Genomic DNA, 11,332 nt, shown 5'->3' on the forward strand with positions numbered 1-11,332 from the left:
CATCCCGTGCTGCAGCTGGGGCTGGACTGTGTATGGGGAAGAGGGTGGAGAGGACAAGGAGAGAGCAGACTGTGAAATGGGGTGGTAGGAAAAAGAATGGGAAGAAATAAGAACACAATGACATTTCAAAGCATTTTGCCTGGGGGAGAAGAAGGGAGGGTCCACAAGGACTCCAGTTCAGCCTGAAATCTGGTACAAGGCTTATGACAAGAGAAAAACCCTTTAAACGAAGCTAGGCCAAGAAGACTATCTGCCCAAGCCTGTTTAGAGAAGGTCATGTTTATTAAAGTGTAAGAAAAAAAACCCAACCCACAGTTGGCAGCCCTGCCAGGCTGTGCAGCAAGCACGGCTCCCGACAGCAGTGCCAGTCCTGGTGCCACAGCCTACGGCCTCAGCTTGGCCATGGTGGAGCGGAGCTGGAGTGTTCCCTCTGCCCAGGAGCCTGGATACTGGCACATCTTCTGCCACAGGTTCAGCTCCTCGCCCGTGGAGTCCATCCAGTCCACAGCCTGCCCGTTGCTCACGCCTGGGAAAAAGATGGAGAAAGTCCCTGCCGGAGCAGCCTCCTGCCCACAGCACAGCAGCCCCAGCAAGGCTGCTGGTGCCCAGTTTGGTGGGCCCCAGGCTCCTCACCATTGCCCACCCCCAGCCGGACACCCCCGAGGAAGTCGTTGCTGGACAGCGGCTCCCGGTCCCAGACCGTCAGCTCCAGGCAGATGTGCTGCAGGTCCTCAGGGTTGATACCATTGTACACAAAGGTGTGGTTGTAATGAGGGTTCAGGGTCTTCTTCACCACAGGCGTCTTCCTCTTGGAGGCTTTGTTTTTGTGTGGCAGGAGGTAGCTGGGGGAAGCAGTCCCTTGGGTTAGCACAGGGGCAGCTGCCTCCTGCTCTGCAGGCTGGGGCACCTCAGTACCCCAGGACACGGCCTGGAGCCCCCTTCCTGCCTGTCCCAGCACGGCTCAGGAGCAAGGACCATGACACCCTGCAAGGGGCCCTCCTCCAGGCTCCCCGGCAGCTTTGGGAATACAGCCATGGAGAGCAGTGCCCTCATCGCTCCCCCACCCAGGACCCTCACTCACCCCTTGACAAAACTGTCTGAGGTCCCCCCAGACTTGGCAGCTGTGAGGTTTTTGGCTTCTTTGATCCAGACCTGGAGTTCACCGCCGTCCCCCGTTTTACCTAGGAAAAACCCGACACAGTAGAAATTAATCAAATTTAATTTCCACCACTGTAAACTTCTGGAAAGGTCCTGCTGAACACTCTTCATCCCAGAGGCAGGTGCAGAGCCCGGGCTGGCATCTCCTCTTGCCTTCTCCTGTACTGGCCCTGCCTGATGAGGCAAAGGCAGACAAAATTGCTTCACGCAGGGCCCAATGGTCGAGCCTAGTTCAGCTGCAAGGAAGCACTGGGATGGTTCAGGCAGCCTGAGGACAGCCAGGTCTGCCCTGACCCAGGGCAGCTCTGCAGGCATTGCAGAGAAGGCTGCAGTGAACCCCATCCAGAGCCAGCTGGCATGGCCACGAGCAGGTCGTGCAAGGCTACACACTGATCCTGGAGCTTCAGCACTTACCTTTCCTGCCATTCCCAGCCCCAGGATGCTTGGCAGATGGGATGTACTTCATGGAGACAACCAGCTCCCCCTTGTACTGGTGGAGACCAGCAGCATCTGCGCCAATCTGCAAAGAAGTGAGAATTACCAACCACTGCAGAGAGGCCATGGCACACACAGTGACAGCCTGGTGTGCAGCACCTCTCCAGGCTGGGACAAAGGACTTGTCTTCTCCTAGATGTGGCTGAGCTGGCACAAGTGCCTGCAAACTCTCCCCGGCATGACCAGAGTAGCCCAACTCCTTTGGGATCTTATTTTGGCTCAATCACCTGACAAGGAGGAGGGAAGCCAGGCTCACGGCAGAAGATCTGCCCTTTTTCACTACAACAGCACTGCTGTCTCCACTGGGGTTTTCATATCTCCAAATATTTGATTTGGCACAAGCCTTTTGGCAATGCTCAGCCGAGGTCTCCACACCCCTCTGCCCACTGAGGGCTATACCCCAGCAGGAGCAGGCAGAGGAGGCTGTGGGCAGCAGGGCTGGGGTGGCAGGGGCACACCTTGCCATGCAGGGGTAGGAACTCCTCCAGGTGGCTCTCGAAGTTCCAGGCGTCCAGTGGGACCTCCACCTCCCCCAGGAACGTGTTGCGGCCAAAGCGATCGTGGTGCCACACTGAGAACTGCAGCGTCCTCGCAAGCAGGAGGGACTTGTTAATCTCATACTGGGGAGAGAGAGGAAAACCACTGGTGAGCAGGCAGCAGAGGGCAGGGGCAATACCATCAGCTTGGCATATATCACCAGCCACAGCTCCTGAGAATGAGAGAAGACAGGTTTGAGGAGCAATGGATGCACACAGGAGCCTGTTCCTCTTCCTTTCCATGCCTGTTGAAACCTCAGAGTCCCAGGGCAGTGGTGCAGGAGCCTGTGCTCTCCCAGCAGATGGACCCATGCCATCTGGCCATCCCACCACAAACTGAGCTCTGCCAGCCCACCAAGCCTCAGGTGGCCAGAGCACAAGACCTCAGCAAACCTGGCTGTGGGAGCCTAAAAACCAAACCACAGCTCTCACCTCCTTCTGTGCAAGAGGGTCTGGCCTCAGAGGTGCGCTGCCAGGCGCAGGGAGAGTCAGCCAGCAGGAATGGTGAAGGGCAGTGCCAAGTTGTTCTGCCCTGGGGCCCAGAACTGTCTTATCTCTGCCCCTGCAGACATGCTGCTCTCCCTCCTGCCACTGTAGCCTGCCTCCAGGGGCCTGGAAGCCTTCACCATGGAAGAAAATATCCAGGGTAAGCAGGATGCCTCTGCTCTGGGGAGTGCCACAGGAACCAGGGACATGTCCCGTGACACGTTCACACCTGCAGCTCTGCCTCCACCCCACCGTGGCACTGGGGCTTGGCAGCACAGAGCAGAGCTGCGAGTGGATTTTTGTAGCTTTCAGACTGCAGTCTCTAGACACGGGTCCTCTGCAGAGACTCCGCTGCAGGGTTAGGAGCTCACCCCCCCTTTGCTTGTTCCAGCAGCATCCCCTGAGAACCTGCACCCCAACCCATCCCCACCCACCTTCAGCAGCTCGTTGTACAGGGGGTTGATGGTATTGCGTTTGATGGTTGTCTTGCGTTTCCCCTGCCGGGATTTGTCAGGCAGGAGGTAGGTCTTCACATACCTGAAGGGAGGAACAGGCAGCACTTCAACAAGGTCCCCTGCACAATTAATCGCCCGAGCTCCCCAAGGCAACCCCAGACCTTCTGCCTCACCAGGACCCTCCCACTTACAGCTCCCATCTCTGGTGAGCACCCCACAACCCAGCTGGGCACCACCAGTGGTGCCAGCAGCCATCACCCCCTGGCTCTCACGGGTTGGAGCGCTTCCTGCCCTCGTCCCCATAGGCCAGCTGGCGACACTCCTTCACGTGAATGAACAAGGTCTGCGTCTTCTGCTCGTAGCTCAGGGAGAAGGAGATGCCCCCGGTGACAGCCACGCTGCCGAAGTCGCCAGCCTCACTGTAAATGCTGACCATGCTGCCCAGTGTGCTCTGGAAGACATGGCAGGGCTGAGCAGGCACAGGATCACCGGACAGTCCCTGTTCATCCTCAGCAAGGCTACTCCCCGTTCCTCTTCTGCACAGCCTCATTCACCTCCCCGTGGCTGGGGATGGCCACCAAGTGCCTCCCACCCACACATGGGCTCCCTGGAACAGAGTTGAGTCTCTGCATTTTGATTCCCTTCAAGGGGAAGAAGCCCCCCCACACAAGGCTCTTGCCCCTTCCCTCCAGGAGCTGCCTGCCCTGCCTCCCTCCCACCCAACCCTTTGGCCCTGCCTTTCTCCATCACTTCTCCATCACTTCTCCTGCAGTGGAGCAGAGCACAGCCACGCCACAGAACTCACTGAGGAGGTGCCACTGCGCATGCTGCCCCGGGCCACCCGCTGGCGGTGGATCTCCACCAGGTTATCGATGTCCTCCTCCTCCTCCTCCTGCAAGGAGAGAGACAAGCTGCCTGTGTGGGGAGCGGTCGGGCACAGCCAGACAGATACTCGGCTCCTCCAGCTGGCAGCCATCTCCATGGCACTCTGAGGGTCTCACCAGCTCCGTGTTGAGGCCAGGGACTGACTTGCTCCTGTCCCCCAAAGAGCCACCTTCCCCCACAAGGTCCTCAGGGCGCAGGTCGATCACCGACTTGGTGTAGTCTGCACGAGAGGTGGTGAGCGGGAGGCAGTGGCACGGAGCAGGACTGGCAGAGCCCTGCTGCTCCCTCCCACAAGAGGCTGTCCCAGCCTCTCCCATCTGCACTGAAAGTCCATCACAGCCCAGGGAGGAGCAGCTGCCCACCCCCGGCCGTGTCGGCACCCAAACCCATGGCACCCGCGCAGCTCTCACCCGCGGGCCTCACCACCCGACGGGGGTTCTTCTTGAATATCGTTTCGTGCTCATCCACCAAGGTGCTGCTGCGGGTCCCCACGGTGGCATCCTGGGGAGGAAGAGTCCCTTCAGAGCAGGGCAGGGCTGGGCACCCCACAGGGCTCCCAGCCCCACGCCCCAGGACAGGGCCGAGCCTGCCGGAGCAGCGTCACACACCCGTCCATCAGAGAACGTGGTTTTGGAGCGGAGAGGGAGGGTCAGGCTGGAGGAGGCAGGTCCTGCTGGCGCAGCAACCTGTTTTCCAGGGACAGCTCTCTCCAGGGAGTTCCTCCTGTGGCGGAAACACAAAGGTCTGTCCCAGGCCACAAGCACAGCTGGCAGAGCAAGTGCTGGCCAGGAAGTGCCACTTGAGCTGCCTGTAGCAGCCGGGGAGCAGAGGACCTGCCTGCCCAGGGACAGGCTTCAGCCCAGCCAGAGGAGCCAGCTTCCCCTCACTAGACTGAGAAAAACACATTTCAGATGAAGCTCCTCATCCTCTGCCAGCCAGTCTTGCCAAGGACAACCCACCCCAGGAGCCTCTCACCTGCCCCCCACATCAGCAGGACTAGGTCTGTAGCCATCCAGGCTCATGTTTTCCATGGACTCTGTGTCGCTTTTGCCATCCCGAGGGTCTGAGGCATCTGGAAACAAACTGCAGACAAGCAAAACCACAGGTATGTCCTGTTTGGCAAGGAGGTCGGTCTGAGAGAGCTTCTGCACCACCGATGATCCGCACGGTGTGGCAGATTCCTCTCAAACCTGCAGCAGATGAGAGCTGGTGCCTGCAGCATGGGGGACAGCAGAGATTCTTACCTGGACCCCTCCCGGGGTGCAGGGGGGCTGGGCTGCCGAACTGCAGAGGAGCTTTTAGGCTCGCTGAGCTGGGCTTTCTGTAGGAGGGTTTGTCCCACAGTCTCTCTTTTGTTGTCTGGAAGGAGAGAGGCATCAGGAGGAACACTGCGCCAAGCTCACTGCCTGGAGCAGGAGTTGCTCCCATCCAGCTCCACACTGGACAGAGGAGCACTGAGGAAAGCTGGAGCTTCCCAGATAACTGGGCTGTGGGAGAAGGCATTGCTGTGGCAACCCTACCTGTTGGTTTGTGCCGCAGGGACAGCCGTACCATGTCGCTGCCCAAGTGGTTGGCAAAGCGGTTCACCCTCTGGTCATAGAACCAGTCGCCCGTTGTCTTCTTCAGCTCACTGCAGGGCAGGGGGTGGTGGGGGCAGTCAGGGGCAGTGAGGGCTGTCCCCTGCCCCAACCCACCCTCAGTGCTGCCACAACCCAAGGAGAACACAGACACAGTGGGCAGAATCAGCAGGTGACTGGGTAGAGACAATTCACTGGGCAGTGGAAAGGCCCAGCTACATCCTCAGCAAACACAGGAGCAAGACAAGTTTTGTAGGACAGGGGAGGCCAGAAGGGAGGAAACCCGGGATGTTTGAAACACAGGCTGTGCAAGGGGCACAGGGGGATGCTGCAGTCAAGTCAGGGGGTGAAGGAGCAGGGTGGACATGAGGGAGACACAAGAGCAGGGTATGACCCATTTCTCCGTCACCTAAACATGGGAACCCTCTCCAGGAGTGATGGCAGAGCGAGCTGCCCTGCACTGGAGAGGACTAGCCAGGCTAGGAAGGGCTGGCCATGGGGCATCCAGCTGAGGCAACTGAGAAGAGGAAGGGGACAGGAGGCATGTACAGAAGGTGCCTGCCACCTGTCCCCGGCTACTCACGCCTCCTTGGTGCAGACTTTGCAGCGCCAGGAGTCATTGGGGCTGTAGGAACGGCAGTCCCGACACACCAAGTGGTTGCAGCCCCGGCAAGTGTTGGCCTTGGGGCTGACGCGGCCCAGGCTCTGCTGGCAGCGGGCACACGTCCTCTCGCTGTAGCGCTGGCTGCCCCGCTTGGCTCCCTTGCGCCGGATCTCCAGCAGCTCATTCTTCAGGCGCCTGCTCAGACCCGACACCAGGAGCTGTCAGAGCCGCCCCGGGACGCCGGGGGACCCCCGTCACCCCCACTCTCACTCATCCACCCGCTTCCAGAGCGGAGCGGGGAACAAGCTCCTGCCCAGCCCCAGCCGCGCTCGCACCTGATCCTCCTCTCCTCTGCTTTGCGGAGCTCCTCGTCGCGCTGCAGGACCTGCAGGATCAGATCTCTCTCCACGTCCGACAGGAAGGACAAATCCACAGCCTCCGACATCGCTCCCCCCGGGATGGCTGGCCCTCACCAGATGCCAGCTAGGGACATGCGAGCTGCTGAGCCCGGGTCCTGCCCCGCGAGATGCCCCGTGCCCGTTCCCGGGGCTGGACCGGATCGCGGCACCCAGGACATCGGCCCGCCCGCCGTCTCCAGCGCCCTGCCCCGGGCTGGGCTCGGGCCGCCTGCCAGCCCCGCCGTCCCGGTGACCTCAGCCGGCTCCGTGGGACCGGGCTGACGCCCAGCACCCGCGGGCAGCCCCGGCAGGAAGGAGCCGCCCCGGGCTGCCCCTCCCACGAACGCACCGGGGCTCGGAGCTGCCTGACCCCGAGGAGCCGCCGGGAGCGGACACGCACCAGGACCCGCGGTAGGGACAGGATCCGGCTCGGAGGCGGCGGCACCGAGACCCGGGTGGCTGCGGCTGCTCCAGCCTCGACAGAGCCGGAGCATCTGCTCGGGGGCTGCAGCCGCTCCCCGCCCGGGTCGGCGGAACCGGCGGAAGGGCCCTTCCCGTCCCCGCAGCCGCGCCCGGGCGTCCCTCGGGGAAGAGGGGCCGGCAGGACGGAACCCCGGCTCCTCTCCGTCGGGGAAAGGGGGGGCCGGGGCCAGCGGCACCGCGCTCTCAGCGCGGCCACCGGGGCTGGGACCTGCCCCCACTCCGGGACACCGCGGCTCGACCCCCCGACAGCAGAGGGACACCTGGCTCTCCCCGATTCCCCACCAGCCGAGGGATCCCCGTCCTCCCCCGTCCGCGGAGGAGCCCTCGGTACCCCCGGCCCCGCCGGCGGAGCGCCCCCCGGTCCCACGATCCTGCCGGTACCTGCAGCGGCTCCGGCCGGCGCCTCCCGGCAGCGGGAGCGGGGCCGGGACGGGAGGGCGGTGCCGGTGCCTTAAAGGAGCCGCGCCCGCCGCACCTGCGGCACCGCCGGGGCTGCCCGTGCGGGAGGCGGTGCCCGCTCCCTCCATCCCCTTTCCCCGGCCGGTCCCCCCCGGTAGAGCTGCGGCTCCAGACCCGCTTTCCCCCGGCTCGGCAGGGCGGGCCCGGTGCCCCATGGCCCTGACTGGGTGGGCAGCTTCTCCCGCAGAGCACAGAGCGCACCCGCACCCGAACCGCGGGGGACCCCCCGGGATGCCCAAGGGGGAGCCCCAGGGGCGCGGCCGTGGTGTCCTCCCGCCGCAAGGCTTCAGCCGCTGCCCTTGTCCTTCGCAGCAGAGATACGGTCCCCGCACGGCGCCTCGCCCCTGCCCGCAGCAGCACGGGCACCACGGGAACTCGGAGCACACGCGGCTGGACGAGGCGTGGGGCTCCACCCGTGGGGAGGTGGTTTCTCGCCGTGCAGGACAGCGGGGGAGGCCACCTGGGTGCAGCCCAAGGCAAACGAGAGGACGCGGCTCTGCCCAGACTTTCAGCCGCACCCCAGGGACGGGAGAGCCAGAGGCTTCTAGCCCTGTGGGAAGCGATGGGACACTGACACAGTGGAAAAAACCACGGAGACATCAAAGGGCCAGCAGGAGCTCACTCATGGGGCGGGGGTTCGCTCCACCGGGAGTACACACGCAATAAATACGTAGAGAGCTTTGGGCTTGCAGGCAGACGATGCCACAGAGGCTTTGCTCCCTGAGCCCCTCCACACACCACCCTAGGACCCAAAGTCCCCAGGCCAGACCCCCATGCTTGCACCAGTGTTCACGTTTTAACTGGACACCAACAAGAGGTAGTGAGAAACATCCTTATTTCTGTAAAAAAGATACAAGGAAAACGAGATGAACAGACTTGTTTCCAGTACATTAAAAAAGCATGCTGGTAAATATAAGCACAAAGCTTGTCCCTGACCTGCTGAAACGAACCCAGCAGGAACCCAAGGCTTCTCAGCCCTGTGGATCTCTCCTGTGTGAAAATGGGGCTGAAGGTGCTACCACGTGTCCAAGATCTGGGCAGCAACTGGCACAGCCAGGGCAGAACACTGGCACTGAGCCCCAGCTCGCTGCATCCTTGTCTGGATCCTGAAGGGATCTGCCATGGGAGCACAACCCTGGATGCCCTGGGCATGGCGAGGCACTGTTGGGCAGTGCTGCCACCTGGGAACTAGGGGACACAAGGCACATCCAGGCTGGCAGCAGGACACGGCTGGTAGCATCTCCCTGGCCCTGGTGCTTGATACCACCCTTCCATGGGAGCTGGAGCCCCAGCAGTGCCCATGCCCAACTATACAGGCAGCACTGGCCGGCACTCAAGGTCCAGCACGAGGTGATGCACGTGTGGTGCGTAGGACTTCACTGCCTCGATGTGCAGGATGCTGGTGCGCCACGGCCGCCCATGCAGCTCTGCCAGCAGCCCCTGGATCCGTGTGGCCGTGGCTTCAGCCCACCTCTGCCACTCGGGTCTGAGCCTGGCGCCCGGCATCTCCTTCCCACCATCCTCCGTTGGGTGCTGTGCCTCTCCCCCAGAGCCAGTTGCCTCTGGAGAGCCCCGCTCAGCCGGCAGGGCCGGGGCCTGCGGCGGGGCCGGCGCGGGGGGAGTCTCCACATTGTGGTGGATGTGGAGAACCCCACCCATGTCCTTCTTCAGGACGCGGCAGGCCACCGGCCAGCCTCCCTCCGAGCTGGGAATCAGCCCCAGGTTCACCCTGTCTGCGACGTCCCGCAGCTCCAGCTGGGAGAGGAGAGGAGGTGAGGGGATGCCAGCAGGGAGGGGGTCCGCGGCCAGGCGGCAGCGCTCACCTGCCGGCTGTCCCCAGCGTGGATGTGGCAGCGATCTTGCACCCCGTTCAGCACCAGGGTCCTGTGCAGGGCCTCCACAGCATGGCTGTTCCACTCACAGGCATGGACAAAGGCGGCTCCCGCGTGAACCAGGAATGGCAGTGTGAAATAGCCAATGCCTGCGGGCAGGAGGTGGCAGTGGCTGAGGGCAAGGATCTGCCAGAGAGCCACACTTCTCCCTGAGGGCAGGGCAGGATGTAAACTGCCTCCCTGGCTCTCCAAGTCTGCTTTGCTCTGGATTGGAAGAAGCCCAAACACTGGAAAAATGGACATTTATCCCTCCCTCTTCTTCAAAAGCAAAATCTCTTGAAAAAAGTTTAGAGGGGCTTATCTTACCTTCCGTCTTTGGCCATCAGGTTGAGACCAGCCCTGCTTTGCAGAAGCGTCCAGATTACCATTTATTTTAATTAATCCAGAGCAGTTTTGTGGGTGCCATGTCCTTTCACTGTGGCACAAATTGGAAGCACTAACTTCCTTAAGCACAAACAGTGGCAAATCTTTCCTCTGGATCCAAGTGATTCCCCAAACCAGCACCAAGTACAGAACACGGCTCTGCAGAACCTGAGTGCAGGACATCCTAAGTGTCCAAAGGCCACAGGGACACAGGAGGGACAGCAGTGCCAGGACAGTTGAAGGGCTCACAGACAAGACAAGAGCTCAGTATTTTTCATTCCAGGCTGCAAATGACATTTCATGTCTTCCTGGATGCCATCAGCAGCTGCGCCACTGCTCTGTGCCAGCCCATCCTGCCCGACCCCTCCTCCGTCCCCGTTACCTGCAAAGAGATCCACCAGGACCTCCCCGGAGCAGGGCAGTGAGGCCACACGCAGCTTCTCTGTGATGTTGCCCGGGGAGAACATGCACTTGGTCACGTCAAAGGTGTACCTGGAAGACCCCGCCGAGATGGTGAGGGCAGTCCCTTCCCACACCAGCCGCATCCTGCGGCTCCTGCCTACCTGATCCCGTTGTCCACGTGCTCCACCCAGCCATCCTGGCCCAGCAGCAGGGTTACGCTGGGGGTCCGCATCCCATCCGGCATCACCCGTCCTCGCCTGGCCACCCGCCGGGCCCCCAAAGCTGCGGCGACCGTCTCCCAGAGCGCCGAGCCTGCAACGCAGCCGTCCCGGCAGACTGGGAAATGCGGGCAGCAGCCCCGCGGGCAGGACCGGGGCAGGCAGACCCTGCTCTCCCTCACCCAGCCGCTCCCACGGCGCAGCCTGGAAGCTGTCCTCGCTCAGCAGGACCAGGTCCCCGTGCCTCTGCCAGGCGTGGGGCACATCCCGCTCCAGCTCCTCCGACCAGGTGCCGCCCAGCAGCCGCCGCAGCTCATCCCGCAGCTTCTGGGCAGGCGTCCGGCGGCGGGCGGCCCTGGAGGGGACAGGGCCCTGCAGGAGGGACGTGGCACGCGGGGCTGAGAGCCCACCGCCCACACAGCGCTCGGGCCAAGGGAGCTCTCCCAACCTGGATCCAGACCCGCTCACAGGGCACCTCCGGGGGCAGGCGGAGCTGGGAGAGCTTCTCCTCCAGCACAGGCAGCGCCACGCGGCGCCCCGGCCCCTGCTGCAGCTGGTAACGCCCGTCCAAGAGCTGCTCCTCTTCCAGGCATTCCCTGCACGGGGAATGCAAGACACGCTCAGACCCTCCTGGTGCAGGGCTGGCCCTGTGACCCTCCTGCCGGAGCAGCACAGGGCTCCCACTCCCCCTCGTTGCCGGTGCCCCTCACCTGAGGCGCTGGGCGAACCTCCGCTCTGTGGCCAGCGCAGGGACAGCCATGGGGACGTCCGTGGCTTCCATCCTGCCAAGCCCCAGGCGGTGTCAGGCTGGCCAGGGACTGTGCGTCGGGGCCGGTGCCCGAAGCTGCATCCCGGGGGCTGCCCGGAGGCCGGCTCCTCGGTGCCGGGGGGATCCCCGGGGCCGCACCCGCCCCCCGTTCC

General features: G+C 62.7%; 2 protein-coding genes across 4 annotated transcripts; both read right to left on the bottom strand.

The window, feature by feature from the left end:
• Nucleotides 1-263: 263 nt before the first annotated feature.
• SYTL4 (synaptotagmin like 4) lies at nucleotides 264-7,855 on the bottom strand. Of its 2 annotated transcripts, none has more exons than XM_042029301.1 (17): nucleotides 7,744-7,855; nucleotides 6,532-6,679; nucleotides 6,176-6,391; nucleotides 5,536-5,645; nucleotides 5,260-5,374; nucleotides 4,991-5,098; nucleotides 4,624-4,738; nucleotides 4,426-4,516; nucleotides 4,132-4,235; nucleotides 3,936-4,022; nucleotides 3,403-3,581; nucleotides 3,110-3,212; nucleotides 2,112-2,273; nucleotides 1,573-1,678; nucleotides 1,082-1,181; nucleotides 634-842; nucleotides 264-526 (listed from the first exon to the last, which is right to left on the bottom strand). In XM_042029301.1, the coding sequence occupies exons 2-17, from the start codon at nucleotides 6,639-6,641 to the stop codon at nucleotides 384-386; spliced, it is 2,058 nt and encodes a 685-aa protein (XP_041885235.1). In that variant the 5' UTR covers nucleotides 6,642-6,679; nucleotides 7,744-7,855; the 3' UTR covers nucleotides 264-383. The 2 variants fall into 2 exon arrangements, with proteins under 2 accessions (XP_041885235.1, XP_041885234.1); XM_042029300.1 differs by lacking the exon at nucleotides 7,744-7,855 and adding an exon at nucleotides 7,459-7,537.
• A 499-nt stretch (nucleotides 7,856-8,354) lies between these two features.
• Nucleotides 8,355-11,280, bottom strand: TRMT12 (tRNA methyltransferase 12 homolog). 2 transcript variants are annotated; one of them, XM_042029308.1, is made up of 7 exons: nucleotides 11,122-11,280; nucleotides 10,860-11,007; nucleotides 10,594-10,783; nucleotides 10,355-10,505; nucleotides 10,174-10,283; nucleotides 9,360-9,517; nucleotides 8,355-9,291 (listed from the first exon to the last, which is right to left on the bottom strand). In XM_042029308.1, exons 1-7 carry the CDS (start codon nucleotides 11,190-11,192, stop codon nucleotides 8,845-8,847), a joined length of 1,275 nt encoding a protein of 424 aa, XP_041885242.1. In that variant the 5' UTR covers nucleotides 11,193-11,280; the 3' UTR covers nucleotides 8,355-8,844. The 2 variants fall into 2 exon arrangements, with proteins under 2 accessions (XP_041885242.1, XP_041885241.1); XM_042029307.1 differs by having other exon boundaries at nucleotides 10,174-10,783.
• Between the last annotated feature and the right edge of the window lie 52 nt (nucleotides 11,281-11,332).

Source organism: Corvus kubaryi, unplaced genomic scaffold (genome assembly GCF_017639235.1).
Source record: "Corvus kubaryi isolate FWS band 111438036 unplaced genomic scaffold, C.kubaryi_AGA036_p1.0 37322, whole genome shotgun sequence".
Lineage (NCBI taxonomy): Eukaryota > Metazoa > Chordata > Aves > Passeriformes > Corvidae > Corvus > Corvus kubaryi.

Coding starts and splice junctions, on each gene's coding strand:
- SYTL4 (XM_042029301.1), bottom strand. CDS start 6,641: ATGTCGGAGGCTGTGGATTTGTCCTTCCTGTCGGACGTGGAGAGAGAT. Junction 6,392..6,531: donor GCAGAGGAGAGGAGGATCAG/GTGCGAGCGCGG, acceptor GGGTCTGAGCAG/GCGCCTGAAGAATGAGCTGC. Junction 1,679..2,111: donor TCCTACCCCTGCATGGCAAG/GTGTGCCCCTGC, acceptor ACTTCTTTGCAG/ATTGGCGCAGATGCTGCTGG.
- TRMT12 (XM_042029307.1), bottom strand. CDS start 11,192: ATGGAAGCCACGGACGTCCCCATGGCTGTCCCTGCGCTGGCCACAGAG. Junction 11,008..11,121: donor AGGTTCGCCCAGCGCCTCAG/GTGAGGGGCACC, acceptor TTCCCCGTGCAG/GGAATGCCTGGAAGAGGAGC. Junction 10,784..10,859: donor GTGAGCGGGTCTGGATCCAG/GTTGGGAGAGCT, acceptor TCCCTCCTGCAG/GGCCCTGTCCCCTCCAGGGC.